General features: G+C 34.2%; 1 protein-coding gene, 1 long non-coding RNA gene and 1 pseudogene across 2 annotated transcripts; 1 reads left to right on the top strand and 2 right to left on the bottom strand.

Moving 5' to 3' along the window:
- Positions 1-4798: 4798 nt before the first annotated feature.
- On the bottom strand, positions 4799-6668 carry LOC136998282 (uncharacterized; annotated as a pseudogene).
- Positions 6669-12629: 5961 nt separating this feature from the next.
- On the top strand, positions 12630-17303 carry LOC105678446 (DNA transposase THAP9). The gene is made up of 5 exons (XR_010888880.1): positions 12630-13208; positions 13347-13549; positions 13625-13732; positions 13900-14326; positions 15197-17303. It is a non-coding gene; the product is annotated as a DNA transposase THAP9 (long non-coding RNA).
- A 1284-nt stretch (positions 17304-18587) lies between these two features.
- LOC105668171 (uncharacterized) lies at positions 18588-21253 on the bottom strand. The gene is made up of 6 exons (XM_012360405.2): positions 21047-21253; positions 20616-20892; positions 20288-20505; positions 19982-20141; positions 19773-19887; positions 18588-19687 (listed from the first exon to the last, which is right to left on the bottom strand). The coding sequence occupies exons 1-6, from the start codon at positions 21251-21253 to the stop codon at positions 19648-19650; spliced, it is 1017 nt and encodes a 338-aa protein (XP_012215828.2). The 3' UTR covers positions 18588-19647.

Here is a 21253-nt window from a genome sequence, read left to right as displayed (position 1 = left end):
ATTGACTCGAACCTTAAGAGCATGTATCGCGATGGGCTACACACCCAGCGCATGGAAACTGGCCAGGGTAGTGTTCCCAAAGGCGGAAAGAACGAGCTACACCAAAGCAAAGGATTTCAGGCCAATTAGCCTAACATCGTTTCTCCTTTAGACATTGGAGAAGCTGGTGGACGCGTATCTGAGGGAGACAACTCTGTGGAGGCATTCTCTCCATAAAAATCAGTACGCGTATCGTCCGGGCTATTCCACCGAGACTGCTCTACATCAGACGGTAGCGTTTATTGAGGAGCAGCTGGAAAGGGAGAGCTACGCAGTGGGTGCTTTCTTCGACATAGAGGGCGCCTTTAACAACACACCGCACGAGGTAGTGTGTGAGGAAGCCGCCAGAAGAGGTGTCCCGATGAAGCTCGTCGAGTGGATCCGGGGCATGCTAGGAAGGCGTGTGATGACTTCGCTGGGAACTGCGAAAGTTTGTGGTTGGGTGGGAAAAGACTGCCCGCAAGGCGGAATACTTTCCCCACTTTTATGGTGCCTGGTAGCAGACGGATTATTAAAGGCACTGGACGATAGAGACTTCACTGCACAAGACTACGCGGATGACGTGGCAATATTTGTGCGAGGCCCCTTTCTAGAGACGCTTCTAGAGCTCATGCAGGGGGCACTGGAAGTCGTAGAAGAGTGGTGTCAGAAGACGGGTTTAGCGGTGAATCCACTGAAAACCGGTCTTACTGTCTTCACTCGCAAATACAAGATAGCCACCATTGTGGGACCCACTCTTAGAGGAGTAAGGTTAGTTCCGACCGAATCAGTGAAATATCTGAAAGTTATCCTGGATAGGAAACTGCTTTGGGAGGAGCACCTTCATAGCCGGTGCAAAAGCTTGTGCCAGTATTTTTGGATGTGCAGAAGGACCTTTGGCCAGACTTGGGGTTCGAAACCGAGTATGATACACTGGATCTACACAGCCATACTTAGCCCCAGACTCACATACGCAGCCGTAGTATGGTGGACTAGGGTGCGAAAGAAAACAGCCAAAGTTGCGCTGGAGCATGTCAGGTCTCTGATTTTGAGAGGGGCCCTGGGTGCTATGGTTACAACACCAGTGGCGGCGATGGGCGTAATGTTCGGCATCGAGCCGTTTCACCAGGTGATGGTGGCTGCTGCAGCAATGGCGGCATACCGTCTGAGATGCGAACTAAAATGGAAAAAGGGAGCCTGGCATACGAGGCTGCCAGAAGACGTTCTATTGGATCCAATATTCGAGATGCAATAGGACAGAATACCTATTATTCGGGCTTCTGATAGGCGCTTTAAAGTGCATATACAGAGGCCGGAGAAGTGGGAAAAGGAAGGTGGAAACTTAGGGGCTCGAGTGCGTGGAGGGGATGTCTGATATACAGACGGCTCCAAGACGGACACGGGCTCCGGGGCCGGCTTCATTGGTAGTCGAGAGGGATGGAAGAAGAGCATTTGTCTCGACAGTTATGCCACGGTATTCCAAGCGGAGATTGTGGCTATCCTAAGCTGTGCTCAGACCGTGCGGAGTAAGGAAGAAGCGGGAGAGCACATCAGAATTTGTACGGACAGCCAGGCGGCCATCAAGGCGCTGGGGACTCCGACAATAACATCGCGGTTGGTTCAGGAGTGCAGAGGCGTTCTGGACGAATTGGCGAAAGAAAGAGAAGTCATCGTTACCTGGGTGCCTGGTCACTCAGGCATTCAGGGTAATGAATGTGCGGACCAGCTGGCAAGAGCGGGCTCAGAAATAACGATGGTAGGACCGGGGCCGGCTCTAGGAATCCCCTTTTGTCTAGGAAGGGGGAGGATCAAAGAATGGCTCCGCAGAGAACATTTAAGACACTGGAGAGTGGAATCTGAGTTCAAATGTAGACAGCCTAGAGCTCTGATGGGAGATACTCCTAATAGGGAACTGGCTTGGAGCATAAGGGCTCTGAGTAGGAGAGATGCCAGGACAGCGGTACAGATACTGACGAGTCATGGCACCTTAAACTACCACATGTACAAGCTTGAGCGTAGCGATACATCCAGGTGCAGGGCATGTGGAGACGATGAGGAAACAAGCCTTCATGTACTCAGCGACTGTCCTGCACATGCAGGGCTGAGACACAAGATGCTGGGCTCAGCACTACTTGGGCCCGAGCAGATCAAGGAGCTGCCGGTGAGGGATCTGATTCTCTTTTGGAGAAAAACAGGTCTCTCATGAGTAAGTTTATGAGGGAAGGCACAATGGACAATGTCTGGGTGCCGCGGACGGTGCTTCGAAAGAGGAACGCCCCCCCGTTATGTTATGTTATGTTATGTTATGTTATGACCCCTATCCTCAAATCCGATAATCTTATCATGCGTTTTATCATACACTAAAGCAGGTTGTAGAGATATTTCATCCCATATCAGAGCTATAAACTTATCTTTTTCATCATGTATATCTTGTGCAATTTGTTTTAGATATTTCAGAATTAATTTTGTACATTCAGCTTGCAAAGGGATATTAACGAGTTGGGAATTTAGTGTAACAATGGAAGGGCAGAGCATATATTTGGACAGGAAATTGTAAGCAGAACGAGACCTCTTATAAATAGAAATACAGAAAAGTTTATCTTTAATACTGTACCTACGAGCCTAAAATATAAAAAAAAACCAATCACCAATTATATACATTCATAGGAAAAAATGAATTATTGATTAAATAGTTAAAAAAGACATAATAAATACAATAATTGGCAATTTTATTTGCAGCAGCATGTTATTTTAATATGCAAAAAAATTTTTATTAAAAATTATATATATATAATATTTTTTTAAATAATATATATAATTTTTTTTACTTTTTTTTATTTTATACAAGTATATTTTAATATGTATGTTAATACGTTCAATGATCAACAAATTAACTATCTAAATAAATTACTTATATACAAATAAGTTTTAAACCGTTTTTTTGTAAAATTCAAGATTTTTTTGCAGAAATTTAATAATACATTTAAGTATCAAAATATTCTCCGTTATTATCTATGACCTTGCGTCATCTCTCGGGCAGCTTACAAATTCCGGCAGTGAAGAAAGTTTTGTCTTTTGATTTAACAAAGTCGTCGACCCATTTTCGCACTTCTTCAATATTCCGGAAGCGTACTTCAGACAATGCGTTTTGCATCGACCGGAACAAGTGATAATCACTTGGCGCTATATCTGGCGAATAGGCCGGGTGCGGTAGAACATCCCAACCAAGCGTCAATAATGTTTCTTTGACCGTTTTAGCGACATGAGGCTTAGCGTTGTCATGAAGCAATTTTACCGGACGCAATTCTTTGTCAGTATATGGACATTTTCGACGGATTTCTTCGTTCAATCTCAATAGTTGTCGACTATAGCGATCACCATCAACCGTTTCACGTGGTTGCAGAAGCTCATAATATAGCACACCCTGCATATCCCACCATATACAGAGCATTACCTTTTGGTCGTGGATATTCCGCTTTGGCGTTGATGTGGATGGTTGGCCGGGGTCTACCCATGATTTTTTTTGCTTGGGATTATTGTAATATATCCATTTTTCATCACCCGTTACGATTTTCTACAGGAAAGACTTTCTGTGCTGTTTGTTGTACAGATTCAGACACATTTCAACACGGTTATCTTTGTTCTTTTGGCTCAATTCGTGTGGTACCCACTTTCCCTTTTTCTGAATCTTTCCCATCTTCTGTAAACGGTTGGAAACGGTTTGTTGCTTTACTCCCAGTTGTAATGCAAGCTCTTTTTGCGTTTGGGACGAATTTTCATCGAATAAAGCTTGCAATTCATCGTCCTCAGTCTCGAGAGGGGCTCCGCTACGTTCACGATCGCTAACGTCGAAATCACCTTCTTTAAACCGTCTAAACCAAAATTTACACGTACTTTTGGATACAACATTGTCTTCAAGAGTCAAACAAATTGATGCACACGCTTTTGCTGTGCTCTTTCCTTGATGAAATTCATAGCGAATGCAGTGCCGAATAAATTGTTTCTCGTTTGCCATTTTCAAGCTGCTGTAATTTTAGGTTACACAAACAATATCGTGAAGTTGATTGTTATTTTTTATGTTACCATATAAACACTACAAAATCGGAAAAGAGCGGGAGAATATTTAAATTTTGAATAACTTTTTTATGTTCTACAAAAAACGGTTTAAAACTTATTTGTACCCCTAATACCATTTGAATACCTATGATAAATATAAAATATAATATATGTCACTGAAATATATGTATAAAATGTAATGTATATAATTAGTATGTAAAATATAACATGTATTGGGTTGTCCGGAAAGTTTGTGCGGATTTCTCAATAGTTGGCGTTCAAAAGTAAATTCAAGGAGGTTATTTCAATTCAATGTGTCAGATGCGTACGTATTTTAATAAGTGACATTTTGACGCATATTTAGTGATAATAGTTATCACAATTAAATAAAGATATTCCTCTTGGCATCAGTTTAAAGATGGAAGGAAATAACGTGTTTTTTCGGTGCATTATGCTTTTCTATTTTCGTAAAGGCAAGAATGCGACACAAACTCAAAAAAAATATGTGCCGTGTACGGAGAGGATGCTGTAAGCGAACGCATGTACCAGAAGTGGTTTGCTAAATTTTGTTTCGGAGAAATAAATATTGAAGATGCTTCTCGTTCTAGTCGGCCAGTTACCACGGATGTCAATCAGATAAAAGTTTTAATCAATTCCGATCGGCAAATCACAGTTCGGGAGATCGCAGCGAGGATTAAAAATAGGCAAGTCAACTGTTTTCGAACATTTAAGCAAACTTCAAATGATAAAAAAGCTCGATGTTTGGGTGCCACACGCTTTTCAACATGATAATGCCAGGCCTCATACAAGTTTGCAGACTCGGCAAAAATTATTGGAGTTTGGCTGGGATGTTTTGCCTCATCCACCGTATTCCCCCGATATTGCACCCTCTGATTATCATTTATTTCGGTCGCTGCAAAACTCCCTTAATGATTTGAACTTTGCTTCTTTGGAACGCCTCAAAAATTACTTGGACAACTTCTTCGCCGAAAAAAACCAGAACTTTTACGAGAGAGGAATAATGAAATTACCCGAAAGATGGAAAAGTATTGTGCAAAATAATGGTGCATACATTGCAAATTAAAATTATTTATAACTAAAAAAATTTTTTATTTGAATTTTGCTCTAAAATCCGCACGGACTTTCCGGACAACCCAATATAATTAATTAATAAATCAAAATTTATGACTAAAAATGTAGAAATATTGTTCATGATTAAAAATGTTAGAATTTGTTTCATGGGACTAATTGCTAAATACCTGAAGAAGTATGTCATTATTTCTTAAGATCATTTTAACGAAATTCTCTCGTACAGCTGCAGCACTCTTCTTTGTATCTGTAGTATTGAGTTCAATGGATATTCCTTCTTTTCTCTGTTATTATTATGTGCTAGGCGTTTTAAATATCTATTGCGGCGTTTCAATTTGATATTCATTTCATATAATCTTCTGGATATAAGTCTTAAATTTTTATATCAAGTGATTTCTTGCAACTGTGGTCGGGTTTTCATTGCATTTGTCATAGTTTTCATTTGTACTTCTAGTGTTTGCAGTCTGTGTTCATGATTCTGAACAATAGACTTTATTTCATCTCGTTGTTCAAGCACTGAGCTTTCAGAAGCTTTTTGGTATACATCGCAATCCATTAACTCTTCATGCTCTGCGATTGAATTGTGTTCAGGATTACACGTAAGAAAGCGAAAATTTGTTCAAAGCTTTGAGAATCGTTGGCTTTTCTTTCGCCGCTGTTTGTTTATTCCAAGCGAAGCGGCCTTCAAGCGGTTAGTTCGCGTCCATATAAGAAATCGCCGAAAAACGAGTTGTATTTTTTAACGCCTAATGCGATTGGCAGCTTGTTACCAAGCTCGCGGTGTCGATCGCTGATAGGCAGCTTTTCGGCGACTAGCGTCGATTACGTGCCGGTTGCTGTATGCCCAGCCAGAGTCCGAGACGAGAGAGCAGCGAGCACGGACGTGTAACGCGAGTGTAACGCGACGAAAGACTTTGTAACGCGAACGCGTGAATGAGTTCGTTGTCTAGACTGATCGCCGGGTGTAATTGTCAATAAAGAACTGGTGAAACCCACGAGGCGGATCATTCATTTCCAGCGCGAATCTACAACCGCAATCGAGCAATAAAGAACCGGCATAAATAAATTTTTTTTTTCTGCTACGGGAGGACGAAGGCTCTCGTACAAATTATGCTCTTCAAAAATGTTAATTTCCTTGTTATTTGTATATTGCAAATCCAGATTGTGCTGTTTTTCACATTCTGATATATCAATTCTTGACTGCTTTGCTGCAATACATTTAGCATATTGTTGGACACTGTGTTTGTACTATCATGTATGACTAACGGAACAGGAATTGCAATGTTTAACAAAAAACGTTTATACAAACACGAGCTATAGTCTTCCGGACAAAAATGTTTATGGCATACTTTGTTATTTTGCATCTGATTGCTGGTGTAATTATTAAACTTATCCAATTTTAAACTTTGTATCTATTTCGAGCACATTTCAGGAGTTTTAGGAAATCGATGTAAAGGCACATTTTTCCCAGATTTGCATTCAAGAACATAACACTTCCTGCCCATGTCGGTGTAACGCACGCCAAAAGCTTCTAACAAAAATATGCAACATTCAAAGATTATTTACTGCAGGAACACATTTTTTATTCATTTCATAATTTTCTAAAAAAACTTACCAATTCTTACAATTATAACTGATGATCATAACAATTGTCGCCTGATTGTCGTCATATTGAATATTTGTCATCATAGTTCACTTTCTTGGGGACTCATCTTTTAGATGGCGCTAAAATACTGGTTAAAATTCTCCCATAAGAGTTTTCTAACCCTGGATATGATTCGTATAAATGTGATAAGTGTATAAAGGCGATGTGTGATTCGTCTAATTGTGACGAGTGTGTAGCTGACGTGAAGCGTCCTGGTACAAGCGGCGAAACGTTAGCGCAGTGATGCGATCTTTCCCACAGCGGTCCCGGCTCCGCTGCCTCACACAACTTTACAGAAGCGCTACGTCACGTATCCGTGTGAGCTCGGCCGTTCAACCAATGGAAGAGAGCGAACGTCTCCCTTCCACCGAGCCGACACAACAGACGATAAATGCATGCTACTTGCATGTTAAAAGCAAGCGTTTCTGATTCAGAAAAGAAATTCTGCGGCGAGTGGCTGGAATATTAGAGATCACCTGTTCGAGACCTGCTTCGTGCAACTTTTTTTTCTTTTATCCGCATTTGTTTCTAACATAGTAAATTATTAGATAATATTTTTTTGCCCAAAAAAATAATATTTTCTATTTATTATTAATATTCGCATATATTAAACTAACAATTTTAGAAATAATACAGATCTGCTATTGTTAATAGAAAAATGAAGTTATTTTACAATGTTGCAACAAAGTGCTAATTTAACATATGCGAATATTTTTAATAAAGATAAAATAATTTTTTTTAGCCAAAAACATTATCTAATAATTTACTTAAAATAAATATCGGAAAAGGAAAAAAAGTTACAAAATCAGTTTTCAAACACGAGATTTTTAATATTCTTGCCATTCGCCTTACTCGTTTAGCCATGCTTGCTATTTTACATTTATCAACATGAAAGATTACACACCTGCAAAGCTTTTAATTTATTTTAAACTACTGCATTTTAGCAAAAGTTACTGCACTACATATACATGTACTGTGGAGATTAGTGGAGGAACACAGTAGCATATTAAAAATGCAGTCAAATAGATGTAAGATTATACAAGTAATTTTATTAGTACTATTAATAAGTAGTGGTCTTCCGCACCACCTTTGAGGTTCCACTTATGGCGCGTTCGATTTTTTTTTAAGTGGATCGTCGCCTGGGGCCCTATTGTACTACTTTTTTACACCTGTTATTTACAGATTAAAATAATTTAGTAGTTAACACTGTATTTTTGTATCTATATACTTATTGTATTTTGTATACTCACTGTACTTGTACTTTTGCGCGTTGCGTTTATATTGGCAAATTGGGAAAATTACTTTTTATAATTTTTTATAAATAAAAAAGATATTTTGTATTTAGTATGCCTGCAATACTATCAAGAGTAATGAGAAATACAAGGTGTCCCATTTTAAACAATCCACTCAAATATCTCAGAAACACCGAGTTAAATAAAAAAATTTTAAATTAAAAGTTGTAGAGTTTGGAGAGGGAAAAAATATTGGGATATTAGTTTGACCTTGGATAAAGGCGCTTCTAAGATTTAAAGGTCATCTTTATTTTTTCAAATGGAAGGACACTAATTTTTTTATATAAATCGATTTCTTATAATATTTGTCGTAAAAAGTTATAAGACTAGGATGGCCAAAAATTGAATGGTTTACAAGATATTTTATATTTTAATTTGACATAATTTTACATAAACTATGAAATATTTCGTTAAATATTCATTTTTCAATTATCTTACTTCAACACTTTTATGCACAAAATAATGAGAGGAATCAATTGGTGTAAAAAAAACACATAGTTGTCTTTAAAAAAAAAATCTAGCAGATCTATATTTAAGCTATATTTAGCAGATATAATATAATATATTCCTGATTAAAGAAAGGAAAAAAATTTGTTTGGCAATCAAGATCCTGCTGTGGCCTTCGATCCTCTTTACTCCATAATGTTAATTTTACGCTGGGCCTAGATTGATTCTATTAATTTGATATAATATACTTTCTTCTTAAAGTCAACTATGTATTTTTTTACACCAATTGATTCCTCTCATTATTTTGTGCATAAAAGTGTTGAAGTAAGATAATTGAAAAATGAATATTTAACGAAATATTTCATAGTTTATGTAAAATTATGTCAAATTAAAATATAAAATATCTTGTAAACCATTCAATTTTTGGCCATCCTAGTCTTATAACTTTTTACGACAAATATTATAAGAAATCGATTTATATAAAAAAATTAGTGTCCTTCCATTTGAAAAAATAAAGATGACCTTTAAATCTTAGAAGCGCCTTTATCCAAGGTCAAACTAATATCCCAATATTTTTTCCCTCTCCAAACTCTACAACTTTTAATTTAAAATTTTTTTATTTAACTCGGTGTTTCTGAGATATTTGAGTGGATTGTTTAAAATGGGACACCTTGTATTTCTCATTACTCTTGATAGTATTGCAGGCATACTAAATACAAAATATCTTTTTTATTTATAAAAAATTATAAAAAGTAATTTTCCCAATTTGCCAATATAAACGCAACGCGCAAAAGTACAAGTACAGTGAGTATACAAAATACAGTAAGTATATAAATACAAAAATACTTAACTACTGTAAATTATTTGTCTTAACTACTGTAAATTATTTTAATCTGTAAATAACAGGTGTAAAAAAGTGGTACAATAGGGCTCCAGGCGACGATCCACTTAAAAAAAAATTGAACGCGCCATAAGTGGAACCTCAAAGATGGTGCGAAAGACTACTACTTATTAATAGTACTAATAAAATTACTTGTATAATTTTACATCTATTTGACTGCATTTTTAATATGCTACTGTGTTCCTCCACTAATCTCCACAGTACATGTATATGTAGTTACTGCAGTAACTTTTGCTAAAATGCAATAGTTTAAAATAAATAATTAAAAGCTTTGCAGGTGTGTAATCTTTCATGTTGATAAATGTAAAATAGCAAGCATGGCTAAACGAGTAAGGCGAATGGCAAGAATATTAAAAATCTCGTGTTTGAAAACTGTGATTTTGTAACTTTTTTTCCTTTTCCGATATTTATTTTAAGTAAATTATTAGATAATGTTTTTGGCTAAAAGAAATTATTTTATCTTTATTAAAAATATTCGCATATGTTGAATTAGCACTTTGTTGCAACATTGTAAAATAACTTCATTTTTCTATTAACAATAGCAGATCTGTATTATTTCTAAAATTGTTAGTTTAATATATGCAAATATTAATAATAAATAGAAAATATTATTTTTTTGGGCAAAAAAATATTATCTAATAATTTACTATGTTAGAAACAAATGCGGAAAAAAGAAAAAAAAGTTGCACGAAGCAGGTCTCGAACAGGTGATCTCTAATATTCCAGCCACTCGCCTCAGAATTTCTTTTCTGAATCAGAAACGCTTGCTTTTAACATGCAAGTAGCATGCATTTATCGTCTGTTGTGTCGGCTCGGTGGAAGGGAGACGTTCGCTCTCTTCCATTGGTTGAACGGCCGAGCTCACACGGATACGTGACGTAGCGCTTCTGTAAGGTTGTGTGAGGCAGCGGAGCCGGGACCGCTGTGGGAAAGATCGCATCACTGCGTTAGCGCAAGCGTGTAAGATCGAGTCGCAGCGGTTGGTACGACGGAGCGCTTGTCGGCGGGCGCGTTCGTAGATGCGTCGCGAGTCGGTTCGATTATTGATCGATACCGGTACGCTAGCCGGCGCGGATTGGTCGACGCGGTTTTGCCTGCCGGAAGGTGTTTGATTTTAAATGCCGGTGTGCGGAGATGTGATATTTGGATCGGTAGCCGAGTACGCTCGGCGGGTACACGAGAACGCTCGTGTTAGAAAGATCTGGAGTCGAGGACGCTTGGCGGGAATACGAGAACGCTCGTAATGGCGGGTGTGTTCGGCGGGTGCACGGGAATGCCCATGCACGGAGATTCGGTATCTGGGGGCCGAGTACGCTCGGCGGGTATACAAGAACGCTCGTATAAGGAGGATTCGGAACGGAGATCTGGCTGGGTACACGGGAATGCCCGTATATGAAGACCGGTACCGGGAGCCGAGTACGCTCGGCGGGTGCACGAGAACGCTCGTGCGTCAGGGGATAGAGTGCCGAGAACGTTCGGCGGTACACGAGAACGCTCGTGCTACTTGGACGTAAAGGCATAAAATCCGAGTACTCTCGGCGGACTACGAGAACGCTCGTAGAGGATGTTCGCCAATGTTCGCCGTCTAGCAGCGAACAGGATCTGGCGAAATAAACGTACAGCCGGGCCTCTTTTATACTGGGTTGTCGGCCGACTGACTTCGGATCGGCAAGCATCGGCGGTTTCGGCGGCGGGCCCCCACTTGGCGAAATTCGGAGCGGACAGATGTGGGGGACCGTTCGGCGATTGACCGCCGATGTTTATTGCAAAGTTTATCGGCGCGCGATGCGCCCTTGGTTGGCTACGGACGATGGACGGTCCGTAGCCGTAACGATGCAGCATATCGTTACAACAATTTATCTAATACTGAATTTAATTTTGAATCTTTTTATGAAAACTTTAATACACTTGATAATACTAAAGATTTACATGATAATAATTATGATACTCAGTTAATTGAAACTTTTGATTGTAATGAAGGATTATCTCTATACACTGGAAATGATAATAATCTTTCTATTAATGATAATAATTTTTCTAATAGTGACAATAATCTTTCTAGTAATAATAATAACAATGATCTTTCTGATAAAAATCTAATGGACAAATTACGAGAGTGGGCCGTAAATGGAAATGTACCACATATTCGTGTTGCAGAGCTTTTACATTTGTTACGACCTTTTCATCTAGAATTACCGCTAAGTAGTAAAACTCTTTTAAATACTCCTTCAAATTATGAAGTCAAAAAAGCTAAATAATGGAGAATATTATCATTTTGGACTTTTAACAAATTTGAAAAGAGTTAGCTGAACATGATTATTCATCTTATTGCAAAGATGTTCAATTACAAATAAATATAGACGGTTTACCACTCTTCAATAGTTATAATACACAATTGTGGCCAATTCTTTGTATCGTCCTTTCAGTGAGGGTATCACTAACACCCACACTGTCTTTTCGTTTGTATATAGTTCATTTGTGTCCTTTGTTATATATTTTAACAACAATCACGTACGGAAAAAGATTACGCTTATGAGGACTCGAAAATCCTATGTCACCCGCGACAACGTCTGAGGACTTCCGTCCTGAGTCGCGGCCGAAACGCATACGTATCGTCTGGTCGAACGATCGCGATAACGCCTAGGGATGCTTTCTATCCTGAATCGCGACTGACTATGCACACGTACTGTATGAAACCTTTTTTTTCTCTTTATATAAAATGTGTCTATACCGGTGGGAAACCAAGACTCGAATGCTGACCTCGGTCAGTATCTGAGCTGCTATACTCGAGACGATCTATGATTGGTCTCCTCGATCTAACGAGACCGCGCGCCCAATCACGCGAAAGACAAACATATTTTCGTGCACACTCTTTAGCGTGCATGTACGTGTGCATGGTCGACTTCATCCGACCATAATATATTTGTGTGTGTATATTTTATTTATATATGTTGTGCACGACTTGTAACCACAGACTTCTATATATTACTAGACTGCTAACTTCCCAAATTTCGCTTATGTGCTATGGCCCCAAAAAGCATGTGTTAAAGGTTGCGTTCCGTTTTGCGCATAGCATGCATCGTTCGCATCGCTAATGCTTAGCGCATTGGCTGCGTTTCGTTTCATTATGCGCATGATACATGCTTTGAAACGGAACGATATTGAACGCATTAGAAGCGGAAAATCAAAATGGATTCCACAATAAATTGCGCTATCAATGTGACAATGTTTTTAATTGATAAAATGAGTGACAGTAATAGTAGTGAATCATCAATGACTCTTCCATTATGACTCTTCCTATTTTGACACTTTTTACAATATCGCTATCAATCGCCATATGCAATTACGCAATCGCATGGAACGCATAAGCTGCTGCAACTCAAACTTGAGGTAGCTGATGCGTGTATTATGCGCTGCAGGTGGTGGGGATCTAGGGAATTCTAAGCGCTGTTCATGTGCGCATTGAGTGAAACGGAACGTTTTCTATGTAATTCGTGCGCATAATGTGCGAAACGGAACGCAACCAAAGTGTCTCATTGTGCACATGCGCAGAAGCAAAAAGATATATATAGTCAATATATTCTCCATAATACAGTTATTCTAACCTATAATTCTAATCTTTTTACATGAGAAAAGTGATCCGCGATACGTGATAAAAACGTCATAAAAAGAAGTCAACAATGCCATTTAAATGTGCTGTTTTAAATTGCAAAAGCACAGCAGCATACAGAGAGAAAAATGACAAAATCTCTTTCTTTAAGTAAGTATTATTTAATAAAAATATGTGGTAGAATTATATTGTCGTGACACTGCTGTTTTTTGATCATTAAAAGAAATTCTAAATATATTTAGTATCAATGTTAATAAATTAATGTTAATAAATTGTTAAATAATTTAGATTTCCTATAAGTATACCTTATTTATTGGAACAATGGATAATAGCAATTAATAGAAGAAATTGGATACCAACATCATCAAGCCGTATTTGCCAATTTCATTTTACTGATAGTGATTTTGCAAATACATCAAAAGTGAGAAGATTAAAAGCAGATATTATACCCACTCAAAATTTATATAATCAAAGTTCTGATAAAGATTCAAGTAAGTATATCAACAATTGCACATATAAAAATCAGAAAATTATTTAATATATGAATTTTATTTTGATTTATCTAGATTCAAATGAATGTAATAGCGAGAATCTGGATGTCCAAACTTTAAGTGAAACAGATATTACTGCACAATATGATACTGCTGATACAACATACAATACGATACAGCTAGGTACGAAAATAATAAATTATAATATATATTATATGAAAATCAGAAAATTATTTAATTACATGATTTCTTACGTAGCGTATATAATTAGATTTCATGATTTTATTATTATGGATTTTATTACTATATATCTTATTAATTTTTGTAATATAAATTATGTCTTATTTTAGACTTAACAGAATCTCAAAAACGTGAATCTACAAATATATTACAAAGGACAAACATAAAATGTCGTAAACTGGAAGATGAAAATAAAAAACTGAAAGCAATGATCAGTTCCTTAACACAAGATTATGAAAAACAATTAAACAATCAAGCAGATATGTTTAAAACTTTTATAGAAAAAGAAAAAAAAAATTGGAAAGAAAAGCTTGTTTTCGAAAAAAATAAAATAAAATTATTAAATAGAAAAACAAATAGAAAAGAAATACAAATTGATAACTTGATACATAAATTAAAAGATTCAAAAACAATTAATGATGAAACGTATGATATGTTAAGTTCTGATTTGGGTAAAGTATCTTCTGAAATATTTAAAAATGATCATAAAAATAAAAATAAACAAAAAGGACGACGTTATTCCGAAGATATTAAAAGGTTTGCATTGACCTTACATTATCATTCCCCAAAAAGCTTACGGGTATTGTAGGTCAGCATGTGTGTTTTCTTTTATTTCTTTTTTAAAATTCTTTTATGCATTAAGAAGTATACATAAATATAAATTAATTAATTATGTATATGCACACACACACACATATATATATATATATATATATATAAATTAATAGTAGAAAAATATTAACTAAGTATACTTATTAATGTATGACCTGATTTATTACTGTATATATTTGCATGTTTTATGTTTGAACATTTATTTATTATTATTAACTTTAACAAAAAAATCATAGGTAACACATGTTCATTTTATATACCAATGTTTAGGGAATGTATATGAAATGATTATGTCCTACCTAGGATATGTTGGACTTATAATTGAATAAATATAATGTATTGCATGACTATTAATAGAACATGTGCTTATAAAGCTGTTCAATTATAACTGCTTATATCCCAGCAAACGAGAATGGATTAAAAGTAAAAATTTTTAACCAAGAAAAGGAATTCAGAAAGATTGAAAATTTTTACTTTTAATCTATTCTCGTTTGCTGGGATGTATATATAAACTATAATATATCCTTTTCCTTTTAAAATATTTATTAGTAATTTATTAATACTTCAGCAACAATTTGTCACTTATTAATTATATCTCTGTGCCCTATTACTAAATTTGTCTGTCTGCAAAATCTGTTTTTTTCTTACATTACTTGCAATGTGCAATGCTATTTTTGTTATACATTATTTACGACTTTATCTATTATTATACCTATCATCAAATGTGCAAATATAAAAAATATATTTAATATTATTGTTATGAAAATAGTATTTCTCATAAAACTGATTTTTTAGAACAATTTTCAAATTGCCACATCCATCATCTATGCGAAATTGGATGTCCAATATAAATATAGGACCTGGATTTCAATTGAAAATATTACAAACTCTCAACGAATTAGATGAAAAAGAAAAGGATTGTTGCCTTATATTAGATGCAATGGCAATTAAGCAACAAATCACATGGAGTGGAGAGAAACACAAGTACATAGGATTTTGTGATTACGGTAATGCTGTATCTATAGAAAATGATGATGTAGAAGCAAGGGAAGCTTTAGTATTCTTATTAGTATCGTTAAAAGGAGCATGGAAATGGCCAATTGCATATTTTTTGGTAAATAAAACATCTCCGACAATGCTGTGTCAATTAATAAAAAATGCGTTAATTCTCTGTTGCAAATATAATTTACGTGTACACAGTTTAACATTCGATGGTGATACATGCAATTGTAGTGCAATAAATAAGCTTGGAGAAGAAATATTTGCTGAAGATTATAGACAAATTAAAAATTCATTTCCATGCCCTTCTAATGAAAATAAAAATGTAAAAATCATATTGGATCCATGCCATATGGTTAAATTAGCTAGAAATGCGTTAGCAGATTACAAAGAATTTAAAACTCATGAAGGTTCTATTAAATGGGATTATATTGTGAAGTTACATGCTTTACAAAAGCAATTAACTTTGAAATTAAAAAATCGTTTATCTTCACAATGTATAAATTGGAAACAAAATAAAATGAAAGTGAAGTATGCTGTACATGTTCTGAGTTCATCAGTTGCTAATGCTATAGAATTTTTAGAAGCTGAAGGCTTTCAAGATTTTCGAGATAGTTCTGCAACAGTCAAATTTTTGAGAACAATAGATCGCTTATTCGATATATTAAATTCTAGAAATCCTTTCGGAAAAGGTTTCAAGACACCCATTTTTCCGAAAAATATTGAATATTTAAGACATATTGTTAATGATACAACAAAGTATTTATTTTCTTTAAAAACATCTGATGATCAATTACTACATCGCACTGCAAGAAAAACATTTATATATGGTTTGTCAATTGCTGCTTAGTCAATTTTGGATATTTCAACAGAAATTTTTAAAAATAATGAATCTTTTAAATATATTTTAAGTTATAAATTTTCACAAGATCATTTAGAAATATTATTTTCTAAGATTCGTGGGCGACACGGTTTTAATAACAATCCTACTTGCCAACAATTTACGTATGCAATGAAACAAATTTTATTACATACTGACATAAAAGCTTCAATAAATTCGAATTGTTTTGAATTTGATGCAGAATATGCCACATCTATATTTCCTTTAATGTGGAAGAAAAAGAAACAGGATAATATGTTTAATGATTTAGAATCTGAAAACGATGACGAATATAATAATGATTTTCATAAAATATCATTGAAAAAGCACGATACTGTTACTGATTACATAATTTATTATATTAGCGGTTACATTGTTAAAAAATTAAAGTATCTTAACTGCAAATCTTGTATTTTAAATTTAAGAAATATAGAATCTGAGCATAATTATGCTCATGAAGAAACATTTTCCACATTTTTAAATTTCTGCAATAATGGTGGATTAGTAAAACCTTCTGCATCAGTTTTTTCTATATGCAAGGAAAGTGAAAAACAATTACATATTATAACAGATCATTTCTGTGAAATAAATATAAAAGAAATAGATAAAAAAGTGATAAATAAAGTAAAAAATGTACTTGTTTTTAATAACAAAATATTTCCTAACTTACAATGCGAAGACATAAATTTACTGGAAATGCCTCATAAAATTCAATTAATAATAGCAGTGTGTAATAAATATATCACAATACGGCTGCATTCATATTCAAAATTTTATCAAGAAGAAATTTTAAAAACAATTCGAAAACGCCATCAGCTGACTAAACAAATCTTATTTTTAAGATAATAATTAATAAAACAGTTAATATTAAAATAATATAATCCCAGATTAATAGAACTTTTTGTTTTTTATTTTGTATATTTGTTTCTGTATTTTTGTTTTTTATTTTTTTATTTTGTAATAATTTTATATTTTTATATGTAATTAATTAAAATAATATAAAAATAAAATATAAATGTAAAATGTGTGTATTTTTTATTTATCCTTAAAATATTTTATATACATATATCAATCATTTTATAATATCATTTAATAAAAATATTAAAAATAATATATTTTATATACAAAAACATTAAACATTAAAAATAATATTTCTTATATACAATTTTAGTGTTATACATTAGTATTTTTATATAAAATGTTTTGCATACTACACATTTTATAAAGCTTGATTCATTTAAATTTTAACTTAGTTTAATAATATTATTTAATAATATTATTATTTTTTTAATAGATTTCTGTTTTTTGGACGAGATATTAGTTAATTGTATTATGTATGTGTGTTTATATGTGAATGTGTAGCATGTAGGGACATACATCACAAAGCGCATGCGCAGAAAGGAATACTTTATGTATCGTTTCGTACATAAGAAATGAAGACGCCTTATACATAAGGAGTTAGCAGTCTAGTAATATATAGAAGTCTGTGCTTGTAACTCTACATAACATACTCCCCCCATTGGGAGGGTACCGAACAACTATTGTTCGTAGAGTTACTAAGGCATAAATACGAATCGTGTTACAATGTACAACGCATCTTATAATAAAGTGTACAACTGTACTATTGTAATATGTATCGCATAATCATTGCTTTACTGGCAATGGACATAGAGACTTCGCAGCTCTTTTTATTTCGCCGGACGCAGTCTTGACGGTGGCAGTTCGGATTTTTTCGTCTTTACCTGGAAGTACTTTCTGAATTCTGCCCAGCGTCCACTGCGTGCATGGTAAATTTTTCTCCTTTACGAGCACGACGGTACCATTGGTTAATTTCGGTCCGTCTTTAGTCCATTTATTTCGTGTTTGGAGCTCGTTCAGATACTCAAGATTCCAGCGTTTTCAGAAGTCTTGTCGTACCTTTGATATATGCTGCCAATTAGACAGCCGGTTGTCTAGAACAGATGACAAATCTACCTCTGATAGTGTTGTTATTGACTTGCCGATCAAAAAATGTGCAGGAGATAACACTAACATATCGTTAGGGTCAGATGAAATGGCAGTAATTGGCCTAGAATTTACCCTCGACTTCGATAGTAAATGTGTTCAATTCTTCAAACGTAAATAAAGAATCTCCTATAACTCGTTTAAAATGGTGTTTGAATAACTTTACTGACTATAACTTTGAAGACTCCCATAGCCCGCTGAAATGGGGTGCAAAGGGTGGTATAAAGTGCCACGTAATTCTATGTTTGCTTGAATATTTGTTTATCCGTTTATGGTGATCCTCAGAATTAAGCAAAACATATATTTCCTTTAACTGATTATTAGCTCCTATAAAATTGGATCCATTGTCTGAATAAATACCCTGATAGCACAGAAAAGTCCCTGCAATGTTGCAAAAAGATAACTTAGAAACCGTGAAACTATCTCAGTTATGTTACGTACCCACACAGCACAGAAAGTTGAAATAACGTCGCTGAGACGTTGCAATGTTGAATGTTGAAGTGTAAAGGTTTTTTCAACATTGAATCTATGTTGATTTTGCTATATTGATTGTTAAATGTTGCTATAACGTAGAAACAACATTTAACAATTATTATCTTTTGAAATAATATAATAATTATTACAATAATTATTAATAAGAAATAATAATATAATTATATATATATATATTTAAATAAAAATTAATTTTAAACATTTATTTCGTTCAATTTTTCAAAACATTATTATAATGCATAATATATATAAATTCTGCATTGAATAAATGTTGAATCAATATTGAATTAATGTTTCTTGTCTTGCAGACATTGCAATTCAGCGGACATTAGACATTTCTTCAATATTTTTTCAACATTGAATCTATATTTCGCAACGTTGCTGAAACATTCATAATGTTACAATTCTACGTTTTTTAGATATTGATTCAACGTTTGTGTGCTGTATGGGGTAAGGTCTTTGGGATGTCTCTGAAAGGTTGCAGCAACGTCAAAATGTCCGCTTTGGTCACATTTGCAACATTGCAGAAACGTTGCAATAAACCTTTCTGGAATATTTTTGAAATATTACAGAAATGTTTCTGAAACGTCTCGGATAGATTGCTAATGTCAAAATGTCCGCTTTTATTTGGCTTTTATTTTGGTTTTATTTGCGACATTGCAGACATGTATATGTGTATATTTCTGTGTGTATTATTAAATTCAGGTAAATAAATTTGATATAATTATAATACCTTCCATTATGGATTTTACAACATATATTTAATAAAAGTAATAAACATTTAAAATTACGAACTAAAATTGAACTGTTTTATATATTATTTATTGTACGTAACTTATTTATTTTACGTTTTTTTCTTCAGATTATATATTTATTCTTGTTGGTCATTTGCAGAAGTCTTCTGATTTTTACTGAAAATGAAAATAGGCATGCAATGTAATAAAAGTAACAAATTTATTGAAGAGATCTTTATTTATTGAATTTGTTAAGACTTACATTTTTTGTTTATCAAGGCTTCGCTCATGCCTTAAAGTAGCTTGCACGAGCCACTTTGAAATACAATTAACGGTTTCTTTTTCCGTCACTTTATTATCCGCCATATTCACAGCTCCTAAAATATATCCATTTTAATATTAATATTTTTGAATTTTAAATCGAATACTGAACCTTATATATATTTAGCTGTATAATATCTCCAAACTTACGTATAATACACTTTGCCAGTAATAAATCTTTGAATCCCATTTTTTTTAACTTTCCCGCCCAACTATATTGTGGAGCTACTTCATTGCTAATCACTCTTTTTAAAATGTTAATGGTTAAATCGTGGCTGTTTCGTCCACCGATTCTATTCATGGAAATTGCCTATAAAAAATATAATTTTATATTTTTATATATTTTATATATTTGGGAGTTTATATGAATTTCGTAAGAGCAGATATTTGTACTTCAAACTATAGTATAATTTATATATTTGAGATATATTTTAAATGAAATAAATAAATGCTTACCATTTGTTCCAAAAATTCTTTATCCTCTAAATCTTTCTCCATATTTTGTAGCTCCTCATTGGATTTTAAAGGCAAAGATACGAATTCTTGGAGCACCGATAGTATTTCTTTATTTTCATGCGTGCAGCCTTTTTCTTCGAGTTTGGAAAGTCTATTATCAATGGAGCTTAATTTGGCGAATATTTGATTCAATTTTCGCAATATTTCTGGCAGTGTATCTATAAACAAATAGATAATGCACACATATTCGGATACATATAATAAAATACAAAATTACTATTTATTTCGTGTAAATGTAATGTATAAATCGTAAATATATCAAACTAACTTTTATCTTTGTCTAAAGTGGAGGTGATATTGTTATTACAAGAGAATAATTTCTCGTTTTCAATTTCTTTTATTTTTGATACATGTTGCTTTATTGTTTTATTAGCAATCAACGATGGTGGAGGCACTGGCGGTATTGCACGAAGTTCTTTATCCACAATAGCTTCTTGATTTTCATCAGTACAGAGGTTATTATCACTTTCATCGGACGATGAACAATCCTTTCTAATAAGAGGCTTGTGGCAAACTTGCCTTTTTTTACGCGAAATGTCATCTGCCTATGAATGATCCAAGTCAGAAAATTCTTGAGCAATCTTGACTTTTTCGATTCCTAACTCGTATGTATCTAAAAATGGATGGCAAACACAGTAATATTTAAAATCTCTATATTAAAACACATAAATTAAAATTGTTATTGAATAATTAACTCACTTGATGTTCCAAAAATGCGGTGAATTTTGAGTTTAGTCCAGCTACAATCAGAACTGATTTCGTCAATAACTGCTTTTCGAATTTTCTTATCGTTTCTTTTCTTATCGTGTATGGCGGCCAATAACACATGTTGTTATTTTGCGTTAGCCACGATGATGGGACCAGAAAGAGCCCATCCTCAAAAAGAGCGATTGTAAATCGCGACAT

Source organism: Linepithema humile, chromosome 2, assembly GCF_040581485.1.
Source record: "Linepithema humile isolate Giens D197 chromosome 2, Lhum_UNIL_v1.0, whole genome shotgun sequence".
NCBI lineage: Eukaryota > Metazoa > Arthropoda > Insecta > Hymenoptera > Formicidae > Linepithema > Linepithema humile.
This window is presented reverse-complemented; position numbering and strand designations above follow the sequence as displayed.

Excerpts from the sequence above, each read along its gene's own strand:
- LOC105668171 (XM_012360405.2), bottom strand. The coding sequence starts at position 21,253 with ATGTCGCGATTTACAATCGCTCTTTTTGAGGATGGGCTCTTTCTGGTC. Across the intron at positions 20,893-21,046 it reads CCGCATTTTTGGAACATCAA|GCAGATGACATTTCGCGTAA; the intron begins GTGAGTTAATTA and ends GATCATTCATAG. Across the intron at positions 20,506-20,615 it reads CACTTTAGACAAAGATAAAA|ATACACTGCCAGAAATATTG; the intron begins GTTAGTTTGATA and ends ATTTGTTTATAG.